This window comes from Globicephala melas, chromosome 1 (genome assembly GCF_963455315.2).
Source record: "Globicephala melas chromosome 1, mGloMel1.2, whole genome shotgun sequence".
Lineage (NCBI taxonomy): Eukaryota > Metazoa > Chordata > Mammalia > Artiodactyla > Delphinidae > Globicephala > Globicephala melas.
The window spans coordinates 187,581,826-187,601,135 of NC_083314.1; the positions used below are offsets into that span (position 1 = coordinate 187,581,826).

The following is a 19,310-nucleotide window of genomic DNA, read 5'->3' on the forward strand; positions in this document are numbered from 1 at the left end:
CTTCATAGGCGCCCGGACCCTCCAGGTGACCACGTCCAGGCTCCGAGAGTGGTGCCCATGGTCGGGATCCAGGCCTTTGCCCCTCTGGCCCCTCCTGGCTCAACCTTGCCTTTCAGTGTCCATCCTTCAGACCCGTAAAGTCAATTCGCTTTTTTCTGAGCTAAGTGAAACAATTTAGACTTCACTTTCAGAGCTGAGTTCAGTTTCAGCTCCACTCCTGGCTGCCAGGCTACAGGGTTGGGACAGGGGCCCAGCATCCCTCCTTGTAGCCAGCCCACCGTGCCAGCCCTACTTGGGGAGCCCCGAGGGCCCGGGAGACCCCACAGGCCCCGGCCAGCCCAGCTGCAAGCCAGGTGGACAGGCCAGTCCCGCTGTCCGCTGCCCGCCAGCGTATCGGCTGTTATGTTCTCCCCTAGGAGGCAGAGACCTGGGGCTGGTGGGCAGCGGAGTGTTCCCTCTTAAGCCCCAGGACAGAATCCCACTCTCCTCCTGAACCCAGAACCTGTACATACACAAGGAAAGACCAAGGCCCAGCCGGGCCCCAGCACAGCTCACATGTGGGTCAAGGGCCTGGGCGGCCGTGTGGCTTGGGGCAGGCTGGCGAGTCTCACTGGCTGAGATGAAAAGTGAAAATAAATGTAGCCTGTTTCTGAGTGCCCCCAACGGTGCTTTCTTAGCCAGTTGTTGGCAGGAGTGAAGCCAGCGTGTGGCCCCTGGGTGCGGGGTCTGGTTAACCATCACCATTCCCACCAGGCTCGGGTGGGGACATCGAGAAATCAGAGCATCTCCTGTCTGGAGAGCAAACAGCCCACCTGGAGGGTGCCCAGCCTGCCCGGCCCAGCAGGACCCACCTGCACAGGACAGGGTGGGGTGGGGAACACGATCCCAGCATGAAAAACCAACAGGCTGGTTAACCTGCCCGACGGGCCTTAATCAATGGTGAGGCCGCACAGAGAACAAAGCACAGAAACCCAACCCCTGTGCGCGGAGCAGGCGACGCTGGGGCGCGTCTGAGGCCAGGCCGCCATTCCCCGCCTCGGCCCTTCGGGGCGCCCTCCCCACGCCGGAGGCCAGAGCAGGCTCCTCAGGAGGCTGGCGGCTTCCACGGGCTGTTTTGCCGTCTCCTAAGTTCACCAGACAGATTTTGCAAAGAAGGTATTTGCAGATGACCAACGCGTCTGCAAAGGCACAGTGGGCTGCGTCCATATTTTATGGCGCTTTGTATTTTCAGAAATGCAGAACTCCTTTTGCCTAATTCAGCGTGCTGCCAATGGCTCTAACTTTGAAGCATTTCATCTGAGTTACTAGACAAAAGTAAAAACCAAACCGACCTATTTTCTAGATGCTCAGCCTAAAAAGGCCTAAAATGCTCCCAGTGGATTAATTAAAACAGCCTGTCCTTCTGCCCTAGAAGCTTCGTTCATCAGGAACAATGAACCCTATATTATGCCTCAGAGAGAGCTAGCCTTCTGTCACATCGAGGTTATCATCTCCTAAGCTTCAAAACTGCGGAAGAAAGCCAACGACTGGGCTGGGAGAGCAGCTCGCGCGCCACCTCGCTCAGGGCTGGGTGTGCTCGGCCGGGGCAGCGCGGCCGCCCTTCCGGGACGGTGCTCGCGTGGCTGCTGCAGAGGCTGCTATTTCGAGCTTAGGTGGAGGATCTTTAGAACAGACTTTGGACCTGACCCCGGTCGCCGAGTCGTGGGCGGGGGCCAGCCTGCACCTCCTCAGACGGGGGCAGGTGAGGAAGAGCGCGAATCCGGGCCAGACCGGCTCCGGCCCGCGCTCCGGCCGGCACCAGCGTGGCCACTGGCGAAACCGAGCCCTGCCCGGGAGCAGACGCACGGAGACCCACGGCCAGAGCCCCCGCGTCTCAGGCCTTCCCAGCAGCCGGCTGCGGGCGAAGAGACGCCTCAGCACCGGGACTTCAGTGGCCGACCCGGGAGAGGGCTTTCCAGAACGTCCTGTGGCGGGCGGAAGGCGGGAACCCGCAGCTGGCAAGCCCAGTCTGCCCTCTGGCCGGGCGGGAAGACCCCCACCGGCCGGTGCTGGCGCTGCAGACGTGGCCTGTGCACCCTGACCGCCCTGGGCCGCGGGGCGGCTCCACGCCCTGCATCCCCGGCGCACCCGGCCCCGGGGCCCACGTTCGCGCAGAGGAAGGGCCCCCCTTCCCCGAGCCCTGGCCCCGCCGGACGCTGCGGCCCGATGGGCCACTGCCACCGTCGCTCGCCCTCATCCTCCCTGGGTGGGCGGCGCAGGGGCCCACAGTGCTGGTGCCGGGGGAGGCCCTCGGCCCAGGGTGGCGCCCTCAGGCTCCCCCACCTCCACCTCCCGCACTGACCTGCCCCGACAGGATCTGGGCCTGGAGGACGAGGGTGGGAGGCCGCTCCCACCCCTGCCTTCGGCCCGAGCCCAGCCCCGTCCCTGCACCTGGGACCCACCGGGCCTCTGCGCGGACGCCAGGGAAGCCTGGGTGCTGGTCGCCCCGAGTACCTGTCAGCCCCTGGTCCGTGGCCTGGGCGCCCAGGTCTGGCTTCGGCCCGACCTGCCCACAGCCAAGGTGGGACGCCTGCTGCCTGGGGAGACCCGCGGCCCGCCGCCCTCTTCGGAGGCTCCGCACAAAGGAACCCGAGGTCCACGCGTGTGCAGTGGACGGCTCGCCGGGCCTTTGGGGAAAGTTCTGCGAGCGACTGGGAACAATGGAGGTGGTGCGGGGCAGGGCAGGGAAGAGGCAGCGAGGCCCCGGCTCGCCTTACATGTAGGGCCGCCCCCTCCCCACGCAGGTGTCTGCTCTGGGCCCGACCAATCTCCACTCCTGGCGGCCGACAGGTGTGTCCCCCGGGCTCCCATAGGCCGGGAGGGAGGCAGCTAGTGACGCGGCGGCAGGGCGGGCGCCGGGCCTGCACACATTCCTACCCCGCCTCGCCCGCCCGCCCGCCGGGCCAGGTTGAACAAAAACCAGGGCAGGGAGCGTCTGCAGGGGCTGCAGTGGAGCGTGTGAGCCACTGGCCAGCACAGCCGGCAGCAGCTCCTGTCCAGGTGCTGGGCACGGCCTCGCTGGACCAGGGAGGGAGTGGAAGGGGGTCACGCCCTGCACCCCTGCTTTCCGCCCGGTGGCCCCAGCGACGCCCCTGCCCCTTGGGGCTGCGGCCTCCCGTTGACAAAGGGCAGAGGCTGGACCTGACCCCTCAGCTCGAGGCCCCCAGCCCCGCCCCTATGGGCAGGTGGCCCCCAAATCAGGCCGTGCGCCACACTGACCCACGCGCTGCGGGAGCCAGGCTGCTGGGAAGGCGGCCCTGCTGCAGGGTTGGGGGCCTGCCTGGCGACCGAGGCCTTGGCAGCCCCTGGGACCCCCATTTTGGAATTCCTGGACTAGGGATGCAAGGTTTTGTGATGGGGTTTGGAAGGGCCTGGGGGCCCGTGGCCACAGGGTGGGAGGGACAGGGCCCCAGTCCTGAGGATTTCATGCTTGTTCCCTGCCCCTGACAAAAGGGCCTGTAATGAAACAACTGTGATCCCAGTAATTAGCCCGAGCAGCAGAGAGATCCCAAAGGCCCAACTACTTTCCGTAACGATCCCGGCGGCTGTGCTGGAAACTCACAGCGTCAAGGGCTGTCCCTGGGCTCCCGGCACTTGGCCTTACTCCACCCTGGGAGCTGGGCTCTGTGACCCAGAGGCTGTCCTCCAAGGATGGACGAGGCCAGACGGCTGAGTCACCGCTGCAGAAATCTCCAGGGGGTGCAACCGCACAACTGCAGGGGGTGCCGTGCCCACCACACGGGGGACCCAGAGGAGGGTACGGCCCCCAGGAGCCTCCGTGGGCCTGGATCACTGTGGTCACGGTGGGGGAACCAGAAATCCGCCGCGAGCCCCTGGAGAGGGACAGGGCATCTGGCAGCCAGTCCTGGGAGCATCGGTGACCTCTAACCCTAACCCAACGCTCCAGCCCCCAGCCCCTCCTTGGGGTTGTTAGGACGCCCACCCACCCCGATGCCCACTCAGGTGTCCGCATTTGTGTGGGGGTGGGGCAGGGCACAGGCCTCCGGTGGGGGCCACATTGCAGGGAGCCTGAGGCATTGCCATTGGCTGGGAGTGGAAGAGGGGCTGCTGGCGCTGACCCCCTCCTCAGGCTCACACTCTGCCCCCCTCGCGCTGCCTGGGCCGGCGGGAGCAGGGGCACGCATCTGAACCACGGGGCTTAGCCCAGAGATGTCAGGCTGGGGCTGATGGGCGCAGTGTTGCCAGACTTCAGAAGCTCCCAGAAGGACGAGGGGCCACCAGAGGGAGCCGTGGCCAGTGGCCACTGAGCCCCAAGGGCCGGGACGCGGTGGGGACCAAAGGGGCCCTGCTCAGCTCTGCCAGAAAGGGGGACGGATGCGGGAGGAGCCCCGCCCCTGGAAGGGGGGCGGCCGAGGGGCCGACTGACTGATCGCCTGGCCTGAGGCAGAAGTAAACCTCCTCTGAGTTTTTGGCCGGCGTGGGCTGCCTGTGGCTCTGATCCTGTTGTCACCGGGTGGGGACACTTTCCCACCAGTTCAGATGCTCCACGCAGACTCAGAGACACCAGGGCACAGTCTGTGTCTGTCTCACTCAGAGTTAAAAGACCACACGGTTTTCTGTGGGAGTTTTCTCAAGGCTGCTCTACCAGGCAGCCGCCCTGGGGCAAGGAAGACCCCCCTGTCATAGACAATTATTTCGGGAAACTTGAGGTCCCAGCGGGAGGCCACCCCAGCTGACCAAAGCTGCCTGCTCTTAGCCCAGGGTCAGAAAGTTCAGGAAGCATCTGAGCTTTGCCCATGTGCAGCGTGGCCTGGGAGCGAGTGCCCCCAGGAAGCAAAAGCCATTTTTTTTTTTTTTTTTTTTGCGGTACGCGGGCCTCTCACTGTTGTGGCCTCTCCCGTTGCGGAGCACAGGCTCCGGACGCGCAGGCTCAGCAGCCATGGCTCACGGGCCCAGCTGCTCCGCGGCCTGTGGGATCCTCCCGGACTGGGGCACGAACCCGTGTCCCCTGCATCGGCAGGCGGACCCTCAACCACTGCGCCACCAGGGAAGCCCGCGAAAGCCATTTTGACGGTCTCCTCTGGTGCATCACTTTGAAGAGGACGATTCTGGTCTGGCTGACCGCCCACCCCTGCCCTTGCAGTGACCACTCAGCACTCTCCTTGCCTGTTCTGCCTAAGTCTCGAGTACAAGAAAAATGAGCCAGAGCAAGGCTGGGCCCTGTGCCGGAGGGATGACCGAGGGGGCCTTGGCAGGGTTTGCATGCGTCCCACCCCTTGGTTTCCAACAAATGGTCAGTTGAGATCTTCCCTTTGCCCCTATAGTCGTTGCAGGCAGCCCCTGCCAGCCCAGGCTGGGTACAAGGACGCTCTGGCGCCTCTGAGCTCTGATGATGGCCACCTCGAGGCCCTGAGCTGGGGGGGTCACTCCTAGCGGAGCAGCTGTGGCTGCAGCAGGACCTGGCTCCTGCCCTGTGCAGAGGCCCTGGTCCCTCTGAGGCAGCACCCTGACCCTGCAAGGATAGATGTGGTCAAGGGGGTCAGCGGGGCGGGGCCTCTGGCCTCCTCCAAGGGGAGAGGTGTGCTGGTCCTACTGGCTGGGGAGAGGCAGGCCCTCAAGCCCTGAAGGGTCAGCGTGGGGCTGTCCCCACAGCACAGCAGACCCATGTCATCCCAGCCCAGCGGGTGCCAGGATCACTAGAGAAACCGGTGGCCACCAGACAAATGTTCCAGCCCAGCCCACCTGCTGGGTGCAGATGTTGTCATGGCAGCAGGAGGGTGCGGGGCCAGCGAGACAGGCTCTCCAGGGACAGGGAGGCCCGAACAGGGAGGGGTGCCAAAAGCCCCCCCCACACACTTGGAGACACAGTCAGGCTGGTGGTAGAGCTCGTGGTGAGCTAACCCCCAGCCCCTCAGCCCTGCCTGGGGCTGAGGCCTCCCTGGGCGGGGCAGGCGAGACAAAGGGCCATTGTTCTGTGGCTCCCGGCTACTTCCGGCATGGTGGCCTTCTGGGCGCAGGCTCTCCACACCCCGCAGCGCTCAGCCTCGGCCTGGAAGCCAGGCTTTGGTGCCAAGGGATGGCCTTCCTGCTGGGACAGTGCTGGGGCAGGGGGAGGGCCCTGGAGCGCCCCCTGCCCCCCCACATCCCGCCCCAGCCTTGGACTTAGCTCTCAGCCAGCTCCGGGCTCCTCGGGGACACAAGCTCCGAGTCGCCTCACCGGTCCCTGCACTTCCAGTTGGGACAGGCCATGTCTCCTCTGCACAGGCCGAGTTTTCTGCAGGCTCCTCAGGCCCACCTCCTTGCAAGCAGAGCAAACACCCGGGGCAGGTGTGGCTAGACGCTGGGGCTGCCTGTTAGCCCCACATGGGCCTGCTTGGGCGGCTGTCCCTGGGGTCAGCACCCCCCATGGCGGGGGACAAGCTCTGTCGCTCACCCGTCCTTGGCCCTCCACCGAGTCAAGCGTGTTGCCCTGGACTGGGGAGGGGCCGTGGCTAATTTTGCCTTTGGCCACTGCAGTTGACACTGCCCTAGATGACAGGCAGCTTCGTGTCAGGAAACTGGGAGAATGGTCTAGTCACAGGTCCAGTAGGGCAGGACCCTGGTGTTTGGGGTTCGGACTTGGAGGTTCTGCCCAGGAAAAGGGCTCTCCCCGTGGGGCACCCGCTCTCTCTCTTCAGGGGCACCCGTTGCCACCCCTGCCCACACTGAGCTGTCTGATGCAGCAGAGACCCCCTCCCACCTTGGCAGGAAGGCCGTGCAGGGGCCGCTGTGTTCCAGGGTGGGGGTGGGGCTGCAGCGCCTGCACCCCTAGACCTGCTCTCCGGTCGCTTCCTGCCCCTGATCTGCGGGGCCAGGTGTCTCCTTGCCCAGGCCGCTCCCTCCCACTGTGCTGACAGTTGAGCACAGCCTGGGCCTGGTGCAGGAGGTTGGGCCCTGCCATAATTAACTGCTGCACAGAGAGGGGACCCTCTTTCGCCGGCCTTTTGATCTCTCCACCCCTTCTGGCCTCAGCTCCTCCCACCTGGCCCAAGGGTTGGCCGCCCCCAGCTCAGGGCGAGAGGGTTCAAGCCAGGAAGCTCGGCCCACTCTCACTGCAGGTCCCTCCTCAGCTGCACCGAGCTGCCCTGGGGGCCTGGTGGTGCCCACGGGCGGGGTTAGGGTTAGCCCAGTGCTGGGACTTCTCTCTGGCCCTCCTGGACGTGTCCTGGCCGCCTCGTCCCCGCCTTCCCGCCCTGGGCCACGCTCTCAGACCCCAGCGCTCAGGCAGGGCCTGGTGGCAACACCTGCAGGCCGTGCCAATGCTGTGGCATGCTCCCGCACCCGGATTCGGCCTTGACCTTGACCCCCTGTTCCTGAGACCTGGAAGCATCTGTGTCGTCTCAAGGCCTGTCTCCCTGAGGGACACACCTGGTCACCGTGTCCAGAAAACGCTGGGCCAGAAGTCCAAAGCCCTGCGTCCATTATTCTTAGACGTATTGAGGCCCCCAGAGGCCGCTAGGGGCCCAATCCAGTGGTCAGCCCCTTGGACCTCCCTGACCAGCTTGTCAGCAGCTGGCCACTCTGCTCGTAGAGCCTCTGTCCGACTCGGCCACCTGAGACCAAGGCACCCTGGGAGCCAGTGGGTGGGGTTCTGGTGCTGTGGGGATGGAGGGAGCAGGTATACCCTGTTGGGGTCTACAGCTAGGGAGGACCCAGAACTGTGGAGTTCAGAAATATTTGAAATTAAAATATAAGGCAATAAAAACGTTCCTCTGGTGGAGAAACCTCAGCCGGGTGAGCGAGGCCACGTCACCTGGTGATGTGAGAGCAGGTGCCCCGACGTGATGTGATGAGAAGGGCGGCGCCTCCGCGGCTCCTCCCCAAGGCCCTGACCCCAGTCGAAGTGTGAGAAAAACATGAGACAAACATCAGACAAGAGGGGCAGTCGACCCACACCTGGCCAGCACTCCTGCACACGGCGAAGGTCACAGAAACCAAAGGCATCCGAGGCCTGTCGCTGCCAGAGGAGCCCGAGGACACGTGACGACTGAATGTCATGTGGGGTCCAGGATGACGAGGACACGAGGGGAAACTGAGGAATCCCGAGTGAGGTGGGGCTCGAGCTCGTGGAAACGTGCCTACGTGGGATCACTGTGACACTGACAGTGGGGAAAGCTGGCTGTAGGCCTACGGGAATTTGCAATGGCTCTGCACATCTGAAACTATTGGAAATAAAGCTGGCCAGGCAGGAGGGCCAGCCCTGGGAGCAGGCCCTGGAGGGGACAGATTTGGGGAGCCGGGAGGCCCTTCAGCCGGGGGCCCCAGGTGTCAGGCTGAGCGCACAGGTGTTGCCTACAGATTCCGGTGGAGCAGACGGGCCGGGACCCACCCCAGGTGCCACAGGCCCCATCCTCCAACACACCGTGAGCTATGAGGATCTGGACCAGGGCACCTGCACACCAAACCAAGGGCCCGTCCAAGGATGTGCAGGGACCTCAGGGCCGTGGGCACTTAGTAAGAGCCGCATGCCAATGCTCCTGGGCCACAGGGGTTCACAGGCATCCATTTGAGGGGCTCCGGCCAGAAGCAGAGCTGCAGGGTGGGCTCTGGCAGGGCAACCTCGGCACAGAGGGAAATGACTCAGGCAAACTCCACGGGCAGTGCTGCCCCTGCAGCCGCCTGGTCCCTGCATGCCTCCTCTCACCTCTGACCTCTGGGAGGTCCAGAGGGGACTCTGGAGACGAGGCCTGATGCGGACAGCTGCCTACGGGCTCCCACGCACCCCTCGCCCAGAGGCTCCGAGCAAAGCCTGGCCCAGGGTCTGAGGGCCTGCGGGTGGCCCTTTTGTCCTGGGAGAGCTGACCACAGAGCTGGGGCCTTGTCTGGACCCGCTGGCGGGGTGGCAAGGGGCGTCCTACCCACCTCCCCCATAGCCCCACAGCTCAGGACCCCTAGGAGCCCCCAGGCCAGAGAGGCTGGGGCGGGGCCCTGGCGGGGTGGGGCCCGACCCCGCGGCTGGTAAGACCAGCTGACCCCAGCCTCGTGACGTCCAGCCCTTCCCAGCCTCCTCTCTGCTTGGCCCCTGTTTCTAACTGCCTGCTGGCTTGGCTGGCCAGGTGGGAGATCCGCCTCTACCAGAGGCCTCTCATTGGCAAGGCTGTGTCCAGCAGGCCCCGGGCACTGAGGGCCCCAAGCAGAGCCAGGCTGAGGGGCTGCTGGGCCCTCAGTGACGCCTCCTTCCGGCTCCTCTGGCCCTGACTGCGCAGGGTGGTGACGGCCGCGCAGGGCCCTGGGGGGACAGGCACGGCTCGAGTCTGCCCTGCCAGCACTGAGTGGCTTCAAGCTGATGCCAGGACCCTGGCAGGCAGCCGCCTGCCCTCTCCTGGCCTGCGGGGCCCACGCTTGGCCCACCCTGGCCTGGGGTCCAGCCCTCAGAGCGGCGGCAGGCCCAGTGACTCAGCAGACCCCAGGAAGAAACAAAGAGCCTGGGGGCAGTGGGGCCCTTGGCGCTGGGGCTGGAATGACCTGGGCACCTGCATTCGCTGCCCATCGGGTGTGGCCAGCCTGAGGTCACGCCCTTGCCTCAGGAGACCGGAAGCTCAGCCCCAGCTGCCCCACCCTCGGCCAAAGCCAGAGATTCCGAACGTCACTGTCTCCCAGAGAGCCCACTTCCATGGGTGTCAGTCCCAAGCCCAGCACTCAAGAAAGGAGGGGTGGCCCTTTCCGCTCAGCCCCTCCCCAGGGGCTGCCACTGAAAGCGACCCCCATCTGCCGGGTGCAACAGGGGTCTCAGACCCAGGGGTGGCCTGGCTGGGGAGCCCCAGGCCTCCGCCGATGTCCCTCTGCCGGCCCTGCAGGAGCCCTCTGGAGAAGGGCCACAGCCCTCCCACTCGACAGATCCACCGAGGCCCCTGTTTCTCCACCATTCAGCAGGGCCTGGAGCAGCGGGGGTGGGGGGTTGCCCCTGCAGCCCCAGCTCCATCGCCAGCCGTCAGGCATCGTTGGCCTCCTTCGGGATCTCAGACCAGGCCCCAGGCCTCGTCCTTGTTCCAGGTGGGGGAGTGCCAGGTGCCCTTCTCACAGCCTAGGGGCCACTGCAGCCCCCAAACCAACGTCTTTATCCTTTCACACGGAGCCCCAGACTCCCTGGCCACCCGCAGCCTGACCCCCAACATGGCAGCCCGGCCCCCCCGCCGCCAAGGCCCTCTCCTGCCTGGGCCTCCCTCCCCCACCCCATTCGGCTTCTGGGGCCCTCGGGTCACGCCCGCCCCCGGGTCTCTGGATGCCTTTAGCCCAGACTGAACGTTGCGTCTTCGCGGCCACGCGGTCTTAATTCCTGGATGGTGTCAGTGGTGGCCTCTCACTCCCTGCTTCCTGCCAAGGGTCCTGACGCCTTACCTGGGCGACGGTGACCTCAGAGCTCCCTGCAGCTCCCCGCCACCCCACCTCCCCACCCCACCGGGCCCAGGCCTGCTGAGCCCCGGGGAGGGCCCAGCACTGTTCGGGGTCTTGCTTTGTTCAGTCTTTCCTTTCTGGCATTTTTACCCTTTTTATTTAGAAATAACTCCAAACTTACAGAAAAGTGGCAAGTACAATACAAATCAGTCAGCTTGGGTGACTGTAGCCAGTGGCCACAGCCCGGGCAGTGTAGACAGACACTGTTCCTCACAGAACCGGGGCTGGGAGGCCCAAGGTCCGGGTGCCGGCAGATCCGGTCTCTGGTGAGGGCCCTTCCTGGCCTGCAGACGGCCGCCTTCTTGCGGTCCTCCTGGCCTTGCCTTGGTGTGTGAGCAGGGAGGGGGGTCTCTGTCTTCCTCTTGTTATCAGGGCACCGATCCCCTCATGCGCCCCCCTCACGCTGATCACCTCCCCAAGGCCCCACCTGCAGACAACATCACGCTGGGGGTCAGGGCTTCGACACAGGATTCGGGGGGCACAGCCCACAGCAAATACCGTTTCTTTCTTCTAGGACATTCGAGAGAGAGTTGCTAGCCGGACACCCCTCACCCCTGACACTTGTGTCTTTGTCCGATGAACAAGGACCCCCCCAAAACACAGCCGCTGAGCCCAGGAGGTCCCATCGCCCCACCCCGCGTCCTCTGCCTCTGCCGTGTCTGATAGACACTGAGCTTCCTGGACTCGCCGCCCCAGCCCTGGGAGGGCTGGCTGTGCCTTTACGGCGCCCCGGCCCCAGCACCGTCCGCTCTGACTGCTGCCGTCTCTCCTGGGCCAGCGCCACGGCCCCGGCTGCCCCTGCATCTGCCCTTGCAAGCCGCTGGCTCAGCGGAGTCGAGACACACCGGCCCCTGCCCCCCGCCAGCGCCCACCCCCCGTGGCCCCTCACGCCCACCCTGGGCGTCTTTGCCCCACGTGACCTCTCAGTGAGCCTCGGCACCTGCTGCCTGGAGCCCGGCCCGCACCCCACCCGGCAGCCGCACCCAGACGGCGTTCGTCAGTTATGTGCCCCGTGGGACGTGGGTCTGGCCTCATTCACAGCTAACCAGGCGCCTGGGCGCGGCTGCCCCCATGGGTGGGCAGGTGATGGCTGAGTGAGTGAGTGACGCCGGAGTTCCCACCACTTGGAGGGGACACGCAAGGCTGCGCAGGCCCAGCTCCGGGCCGGAGCAGAGGGGATGGGAGGGTGGGTCTCTGCGCCCCTCCCCCACTGGCGCCAGGTGCCAGGGACGGTCTTGGTGTTTCCCCACAAGGAGGTGAAGCGACAGCGAAGCGTCCAAGGCCGAATTTCCACTAGGGCTGGCTTTACTTAAAAGTGGCCTTGGGGCTTCCCTTGTGGCTCAGTGGTTGGGAGTCTGCCTGCCGATGCAGGGGACATGGTTCGTGCCCCGGTCCGAGAAGATCCCACATGCCGCGGAGCGGCTGGGCCCGTGAGCCATGGCCGCTGGGTCTGCGCGTCCAGAGCCTGTGCTCCGCAACAGGAGAGGCCACAGCAGTGAGAAGCCCGCGTACCGCTAAAAAAAAAAAAAAAAAAAGTGGCCTTGGACTTCCGGCCTCTCCCACAGGCTGGCCTTCCCGGCTCTGGCCCCACAGGGCAGGCAGGGGCAGGAGAGAGTCCCCCTCTGAGGCGGGCAGGGATGGGGTGGGCACCCGGGAAGGGCCCTGGATCGTGAGGGACGCTTGCCCCTCCTGGGACCACATTCCAGTGGCCCCACCACCCACAGGGGCGACTTTGCCTCCTGGGGAGCCTGAGAGGGGCGCACCCTGCCCCTTCTCCCACCGCCCCACTCCGCTCTGCTCTCCACCCCTCACGGGGACCGGGCGGCCACACCCAGGCCAGCAGGATGGGCAGCAGCCTTTGTGCAGGTGGTTCTGATTTGCGTCCCAAATCATCAGCTGCAGCCACCATTAGCATCTAATTCGCATGAAGATTCCCAGATTCAGGGGAGAGGGTGGGGGCTCCTCAACCAGGGTGGACTGATGACGGGGGAGCTTGCCCACCAGCCCCCAGACAGCAGGGAGGGTGATGGGCTCCTAGGGGACATCCTCTCCCTCGTCCCCTCACTGCTCTGAATGGGGTCCCGGGCCAGCAGGACCCCCGTCTGGACTGGTGCTGGCCCAGGAGCTCCCCAGCTGTGCCCGCAGGGGTCGGCAGCCTCCTTGGCGTCCAGCCTCTGATCCTTGCCTGGCTCAGCCCACGTGGCTGCCTGCAGTGCAGACTCTCCCCTCTCACCCTGACCCACCCTCTCGAGCGGCAGTCAGAGCCCCGAGTGCCCACCGTTCGCAGCTCAGGCCCCACTGCCCGCTCCGTCTAGCTCTACCCGACCCTCGTCCCACCTCAGCCATAGCCTTCTGGGGGATTTCCTGGACGGTGGACACGCTGCCCTTCCTCTGGGAGGGTCCCCTTCTCTCTCCCTGTTAGCTCCCTACCCCCAGCAGGCTGCAGGCCCTGCGAGCCCACTGTCTCCAGCGCCGGCGGGAAGTGAGGGCTCGGAAATCCTGGTCAGAGGAAGGAGGGGGAGGTCAGGTGAGGTCAACAAGAGGGTCAGGAGGGGGGTCGGGGTGAAGGTCAGTGAGGTCAGCAAGAAGATCAGGAGGGGGTCGGGTTGAAGGTCAGTGAGGTCAGCAAGAAGGTCAAGGAGGGGTCAGGCAGGGTCAGCAAGGGGATCATTCTGGGTCGTGCAGCCCCCCGTCCTCCATCCCTTCTTTGGGGTCCCACCTGGGGACCCCTCGTTTCCGTTCCCCGGTGGCCCCTTGGCTGTCTCTGCCCTGTTCTCCCTGCAGGGCCCTATTCTACGGGGTCTCCTCTTAGGGGCAGAATGGACAGTGCAGGGGGAGAGACTAGATGGACAGAGCCTCAGCCTGTGCCCTGAGTCAGAGTCAGGTGTGGCCCTGGGGGCGGGGGTGCTGGCAGCTGGCGTAGAAGGGGCATGAGGTCGGTGGAGTGACCTCCAGGGAGGAGGGAGGGCAGAGAGCCACGTCTGCAGTGGGGTAAGGCCACCTTCAACTTTCTGGGCGCCCTTTGGGGAGCAGCTGCCCTGAGCCAGGGGAGGGTCCTGGAGCCACGCCACCTCTGCCCACAAATGCCCACGGGGGCAGTGAGTTAACAAGGCCACTGGGCCCGCTCATCCCCTCCGCCTGGGTAATTGGTCTCCAAAGGCAGGGAAGTGTCACTGAGATGCCTGGGGCCGCCTCGGGGGATGGGGCTCAAGAAAAATTACAGCCCTATTTTTCCACTTACTGGAGTCTAATCGTGCTCTGGGGCCGCACCCCTGGCACCGAGCGGGTTTGTTTGGGAGATGCACGGGAGGGAAGACTGGCTGCCCTGTTTCCAGGGCAAAGGTGGCCTTCTGAGCCCAGGGCTCATTCAGGGGGTCCCTGAAACAGAGACGGTGGGGGGCAGCCGCCGCGGGGTGAGTCGTGGGGAGGTACCCATGCAGCCCCCGCGGCCCTAGTCTGATGGGATTGGGTGGGGGCGTGTTTCGCAAGGGAGTTTGTTTTTTTAATTGAGGTGAAATTCACATAAAATGAACAACTTTAGAGTGGACGGTTCTGTGGCATTTAGTGTGTTCGCCGTGCTGTGCAGCCACCACCTGCATCTAGTTCCAGAACCCTAAGGAAAACCCACCAGGTAGCCCTCCAGCCTGGGAACCACCACGGTGCCTCCGTTTCCTGGACTCGTGGTCTGGACACGTCCCGTCCCCATCAATGGACCCCACGTGCCCACAGTTCAGTTTGGTCCCTCTCCCCTGCCCCATGCTGTCGAAGGCTCCAGCAGGAGACCGCCGCCTGCCCTTTGGGCCAGACGGCAGGCGACGTGGCATCCACCCACCTGCCGCTTGTTCATGGTCTGGGCCCTGACGCCCACAGGCAGCAGAGGAGCCTGCGAGGGCCGCGGTGGGGTCTGCAGGGTGCCCTGAGAGCGAGGGGTCCCCGCGTGGATGGGGCCGGTGGGGCGACAGAGGGGGGAGCGGGCAGGGCTGGGGGAAGCAAGGTCCCAGCTTTGGGCAAGTAAGTGCGAGGTGATGGTGAGGCAGTTCAGCTGGGGCCAGGGCAGGAAGCGGGTCTATGGGCCTGGAACCCAGGTGTGGCCTGCAAGGCCGGCCAGCTGACCCCAAGGTGTTGGTGGCTGGAGGACCAGCTCCCATGAGATTCACGGGTGTCAGAGCTAATTGGTGAGGAGTCTACTCCCCTGGACGTGAGAGCCCAGACCCCTCGCTGGACACGGGGAGGGGCACCAAAAGCTGGGACCCCAAACGTGCGGACAGCAGTTGGGAAAGAATCTGTTAGTTGATATTTTAAGAAAGATGCTGAGAGGTCTGATGACAAGGACCAAGGCTACCGAGCCTGCTTCCCTGGTGGATGCGACTCTGCTTAAAACTACGGCCAGGGGTCTGGAGGGGATGGGTGGTGGCAGGGTGGGGGGGACAGGGAGATGGGGGCTGGGGGGCCGGGGGGCCAGGGGAATGGAGCACAGGAGCCTGGCCATACTAGGTCTGGGTCTGGCCTGCTCCGAGACACTCAGGAACTGTAGCGCCGGATTTGAGCATCGCTGGTGGGCCCGGGTCTGGGACGTAGGAGCTGGGGAAGGGACAGCCCTGGCCAGAACAGGCCAGCAACGTTACGGGGGGTGGGGGGAGGCAGAGATGGCCCCGGCGGGGAGGTGGGGGGAGGTGGAGGGGCCTGGCAGCATCTGAGGACAGCACCAAGCGGGGGCCAGGGGAGGAAGCTGGGGCCAGGCCAGGAGGGGGAGGAAGGTCACTGTGACCTTGGAGAGGGTGCGGGCTGAGCAGCCGGAGGGAGGAGACTGACGGGAGGGAGGCCGAGAGGGGGCAGGAGTTGGCAGGGCCTCTAAGGTGGGGGGGTTAAAGACGATGGGGTGGGAGAGTGGGGTCCCCAGGAGGCCCCTGAACAGGCCCAGTGGGGCTCCCTCGGAGGAGCATGGCGTTCACCCCGAGGGATGGCTTGGGCCTGACCACATGAGGAAGAGGCTGCCGGATCGTGTTTCCTGCAGCCACAGTCGGTCAGCCGTGGGAGCTGAGGTGCTGCCGGGAGGGGCGGGCACAGGCGGGGCCTGGGGACCAGGGGCAAACCCAACAGAAGCCGTGGGAGGGTGGGGTCCCCCCGTGGGGCAGCCGGGGTCCTGTGCTCCTGAGGCCGCGGCCGCGCTGTGGGGAGTAGCACAGATGACCCTGAGGGGCAGTGAGCGGCAGGCAGTGGGGTGCCCTGCGGGCTGCAGCCCGGGAGGCCAGGCCTGGGGGGTGAGCGGGGCGCTGGGGTCCGAGGGCCCAGTGGAGAGACCCCCGTGGGTGCAGCGAGTGATGAGAGGGTGTGGGAAGGGCGCCTTCGGACAGGGCGGGACGCTTGGCCCACGGAGGCGGGGCTGGGGGCTGGGGGGTGGACATGGTGAGAGCTGTTTGGGAGAACTGCACGGGTGGGGGCCGCAGGAAGAGGCAGGCCGGGGGAGGGGACGTGCCGGCGCTCAGCTCTGGACATGGAGGCCTTCGGGGGGCAGGGGGGAAGGTGCAGTTGGAGGGAGAAGCTGGGGCTGCTTTGATGTTGGCGATGAGCCCGTGTCCTGCCCGGCCCGAAGGAGCAGGTGGGTTGGGTGGTGCCCCAAGTCCTCGCTGGCAGTGGACGCTGCCCCCTCCCTGAGGTCCAGGCGCAGTCTGAGGGGCAGCGCAGGGCCCTGCCTCGCGCCACACCTCGGGGACCCAGGCGCATGGGCCTTCACACCCCGAGCCAGCGCGGCTCCTTACGTCCTCTGCGGCCCCACCTGTTTCTGCCAGCATCCACGGTGCCCCCAGCCTTGGGTCAGGGCTGGGCCAGGGCCCAGGGATGCAGGAGCCTCTGGAAGACCCTCCACCCACTCGGTCTGGTTGTTTACTGGCCCATGGGGGCTGCCCCTGGAGCCTGGTGCCGCAGGGCTCCTGTCCGGGCAGGGCGGGGCTGGATGCCAAAGTAACATCGTCAGGGGCAACCGGGCTGCAGAGAACAGGCCTGCTGGTCTGTGCTGGGGGCCCAGTGTGGCCCCACCGGCTCCAGAACCATGGGAGCACTGTTATCGCCCCCGTGAAATGCCGCAGCGAGGCATGGGGACCCGCGAGCTGCTGATAAAACTGCACTGGGGTCAGCGGGAAGGCTGGCCGGCAGCGTGGACTTCAGGACAATGTTATACCTTGTGGGCAAAACGCTCACAAAATCTAAAAGTGCAGCCGGCTCCACAGCCCTGCTCCTGCCGTTGGCTGCACAAGGTGACTGGGAAGGGGCTTTGAGACACGGTTCAACTTTCAGCTGCTGGATTCCATCCGGGCTCCAGGTCTTTCAGGGGAAAAGTCCATCCGGGGATTCTCCACCCCTCCTCCCAGCTCGCCAACGGCCCAGGAGGGTCCCTGTGTCTGCGAGATGACACGAGTCACCCCAGGACTCTGTCCTGTCCCATCCTTCCCCACATGGCTGTGCCTCCCCCCGGGAGCCTCCCCCCCTCAGGTCTCACCCTACAGACTCCCAGAGCCTCCCCCGAGTGGGGTGGCTGCGCCCCCAGCCCCCCCGGCGGAGCCTGGCCCCGGGCTTTGCCTTGTCAGGGAGAAGCCACTGCGACCACAGCCAGGGGCACCTAGGTCCTCTTTGTGGGCGCCGGACACTGCACCTCATTTCCTGAGAGTGGCGGGGGGTGGGCCAGAGAGAGGGCAGCTCCCAGCCCACCTTCACTCTGGCTGCCCTCCATCCTCACGGTCAGAGGCGGGGGTCCTGCCTCTCGGGGGGTCTAGCACCCCATGAGGAGAGAGCCCCCGCAGGAGGGGAGAGGCTGCACCCCAGGGAGTACGTGGCCCCCACTCCCATCATCACACATCCATGGAAGGGGTCTGAGTCACCTGTCCTGCCCTCTGAGGGATGGGCTCTCACCCCTGGCTGCTGCCCCAGACCCCTTGGGGAATCAACCTATTTCTCGCGTCTGGTCACCCCGGGGTCTTCGGTGGCAGGTGTGGGTATACACAGGAGGGCACTTGGGCCCCAGTGTCCCGTGGATGGACACAGAGAGCACCTCTGAGGGGCTCGTCTGGGGTTCCATGGTCCTGGTCCGATTCTGGGTTGACGGCGCTCAGGCCTGGAATGCACACAGGTGTGTGACACAAGTGTGTCAGCTCAGGGAGGCTCATGAGGGCAGGTACACGCGGGGGTGTCCCCGAGGCAACCCCCTCGGGTGTTCGAGCGTGATGGCCAAGGAGAAGTGGATGTGTGGTGTTCGGGGTCGTGGCTTTGACCGCGACCCATCAGAGGTGCCGGGCAGCGGGGGGTCCACCTGGAACGAGCCTCTGTGTTCCTATCCTGTTTGCAAAGTGAGTTTTCCTCAGGGGTCCCCAGAGACCAGCTTAGGCCCTGGGGCCTTGGGCAGGGGTCTGCCAGGGTGGGAGGCTTTGGGAATGCCCTGGCCTGGGAGTGGGTGCTGCGGGGAGGGCGGGGTGCTGAGCTGGGGCTGCATGAGACGCTTCCGGGAGGAGCTTGCGGCACCAGGACGGACCCGAGGCCAGCGCGGGGGTAGGGGGGTGCGCGGGGGTGGGTGGCAGAACCCGCCGAGACAAGCCTGGAGGGAGAGGCAGTGTGGGAGCATTCGCCCGAGTCCAGGAGGACAGGCCAGTGGCCCCAGCAGAGACCGGAAACAGACCCACAGGGTGTGGGATTTCATGCAGGAAGAAGGGGGGTGGTAAACGGCGGTGTGGGGGGGGAGAGAAGAAAGAACAGACCCAGAGGCACTGAGGCGCCTCGTTTCCGCGCAGTCCGCACTCCTCCTCCCACCCCTTCCTCTGCCTTTTGTCTTTTCCAAAGCAGATCCCAGCTGAGGGCCAGAGCCGGAAGCAAAAAGCAGCCCTACGTGAAGGGGGTTCACGTCCTGAAAGCCCAGAGTATTTGGGTTCGGCCAAAGGCCTTTTATTGTTCCACAGGTTGGTGCATAGAAACAGAGCACAGCTCTATGGAAAAGCAAAGCGTCTGAACTGCTGTCTTAGATCGCGCTGCCACCAGGCGCCCTGAGCTCTAGGACGCAGCCTCCCCAGGACGGCCCTCCTCGTGGCCGCCCACACTCAGGACGGTGCTGCCCCAAAGCTGGACACGCCCGTGAGAACAGCTGGGTAGCGAGTAGGTTTGCCGACCGCCAGGCCCCAGGCAGGGCCGCCCCTGGACCGTCCATCTGTCCGTCCAGTCACACTGGAGCCCAGCTTTTGGCCCGCTGTTCTGTCCTCCCCTCAAAGGCGCAGCCCCAGCCCCGCTGTCCTGGGCTTTGGGGACCAGCACGTATTTAATCTGATGAAAAGGACGTTGACAAATGCCACCATCTCCCAGCCCACGTCTTACAGAGCAAACATGTCCACAGCAGTAAGGGGGGGCACGCGGTCTTAGGACAAAGGACGCTGCCTCTAAGGAGCACAAGTTTAAACTCAGCTTCCTGGAAAAGCGGGTGCGCTACACTGCCCAGGAGCCCCGGCGAGCGAGGGGCGGCAGCTGTCCGGCTCCAGACCTGCGGCCAGCACGTCCCTCCCCCGCCCCTCCCTCGTCCTCTGAGTCCTCTGCTCTGTCCTTCTCACTGCCGTCAGGAGTGGACGAGTTGCCGAATGTCCAGCGTGTGATGGAAGGTAGGAAACAGTCAGGGAGCGTTTCCTGAAGGGGTCGACCTGGGGTGGGGCTGGAGGGGTCGTGCCCTGTTTCTGGAGAAGGTGGAGGACGGAAGGAGCTGGTGGCTTAAGTCAGGTGGAGCCTGGGGTGAGGACGGCCGCCTGGCCCGGCCAAGAGCACACAAGAGCCCCATCCTGGTGAGACCTCTCTCTCTGCGAGGCTTCAGTGGGGCTGCCCAGTCCCTGGTCCTGAGGGCTGAATGAGAC

The 19,310-nt window shown here is 65.1% G+C and overlaps 1 protein-coding gene across 1 annotated transcript; it reads right to left on the minus strand.

The window, feature by feature from the left end:
* Window positions 1-1,560: 1,560 nt before the first annotated feature.
* Window positions 1,561-17,161, minus strand: LOC138842670 (uncharacterized). The gene is made up of 9 exons (XM_070045406.1): window positions 17,140-17,161; window positions 15,808-16,012; window positions 15,411-15,479; window positions 14,267-14,435; window positions 13,154-13,241; window positions 12,865-12,933; window positions 9,115-9,268; window positions 2,494-2,690; window positions 1,561-1,964 (listed from the first exon to the last, which is right to left on the minus strand). The coding sequence occupies exons 1-9, from the start codon at window positions 17,159-17,161 to the stop codon at window positions 1,561-1,563; spliced, it is 1,377 nt and encodes a 458-aa protein (XP_069901507.1).
* Between the last annotated feature and the right edge of the window lie 2,149 nt (window positions 17,162-19,310).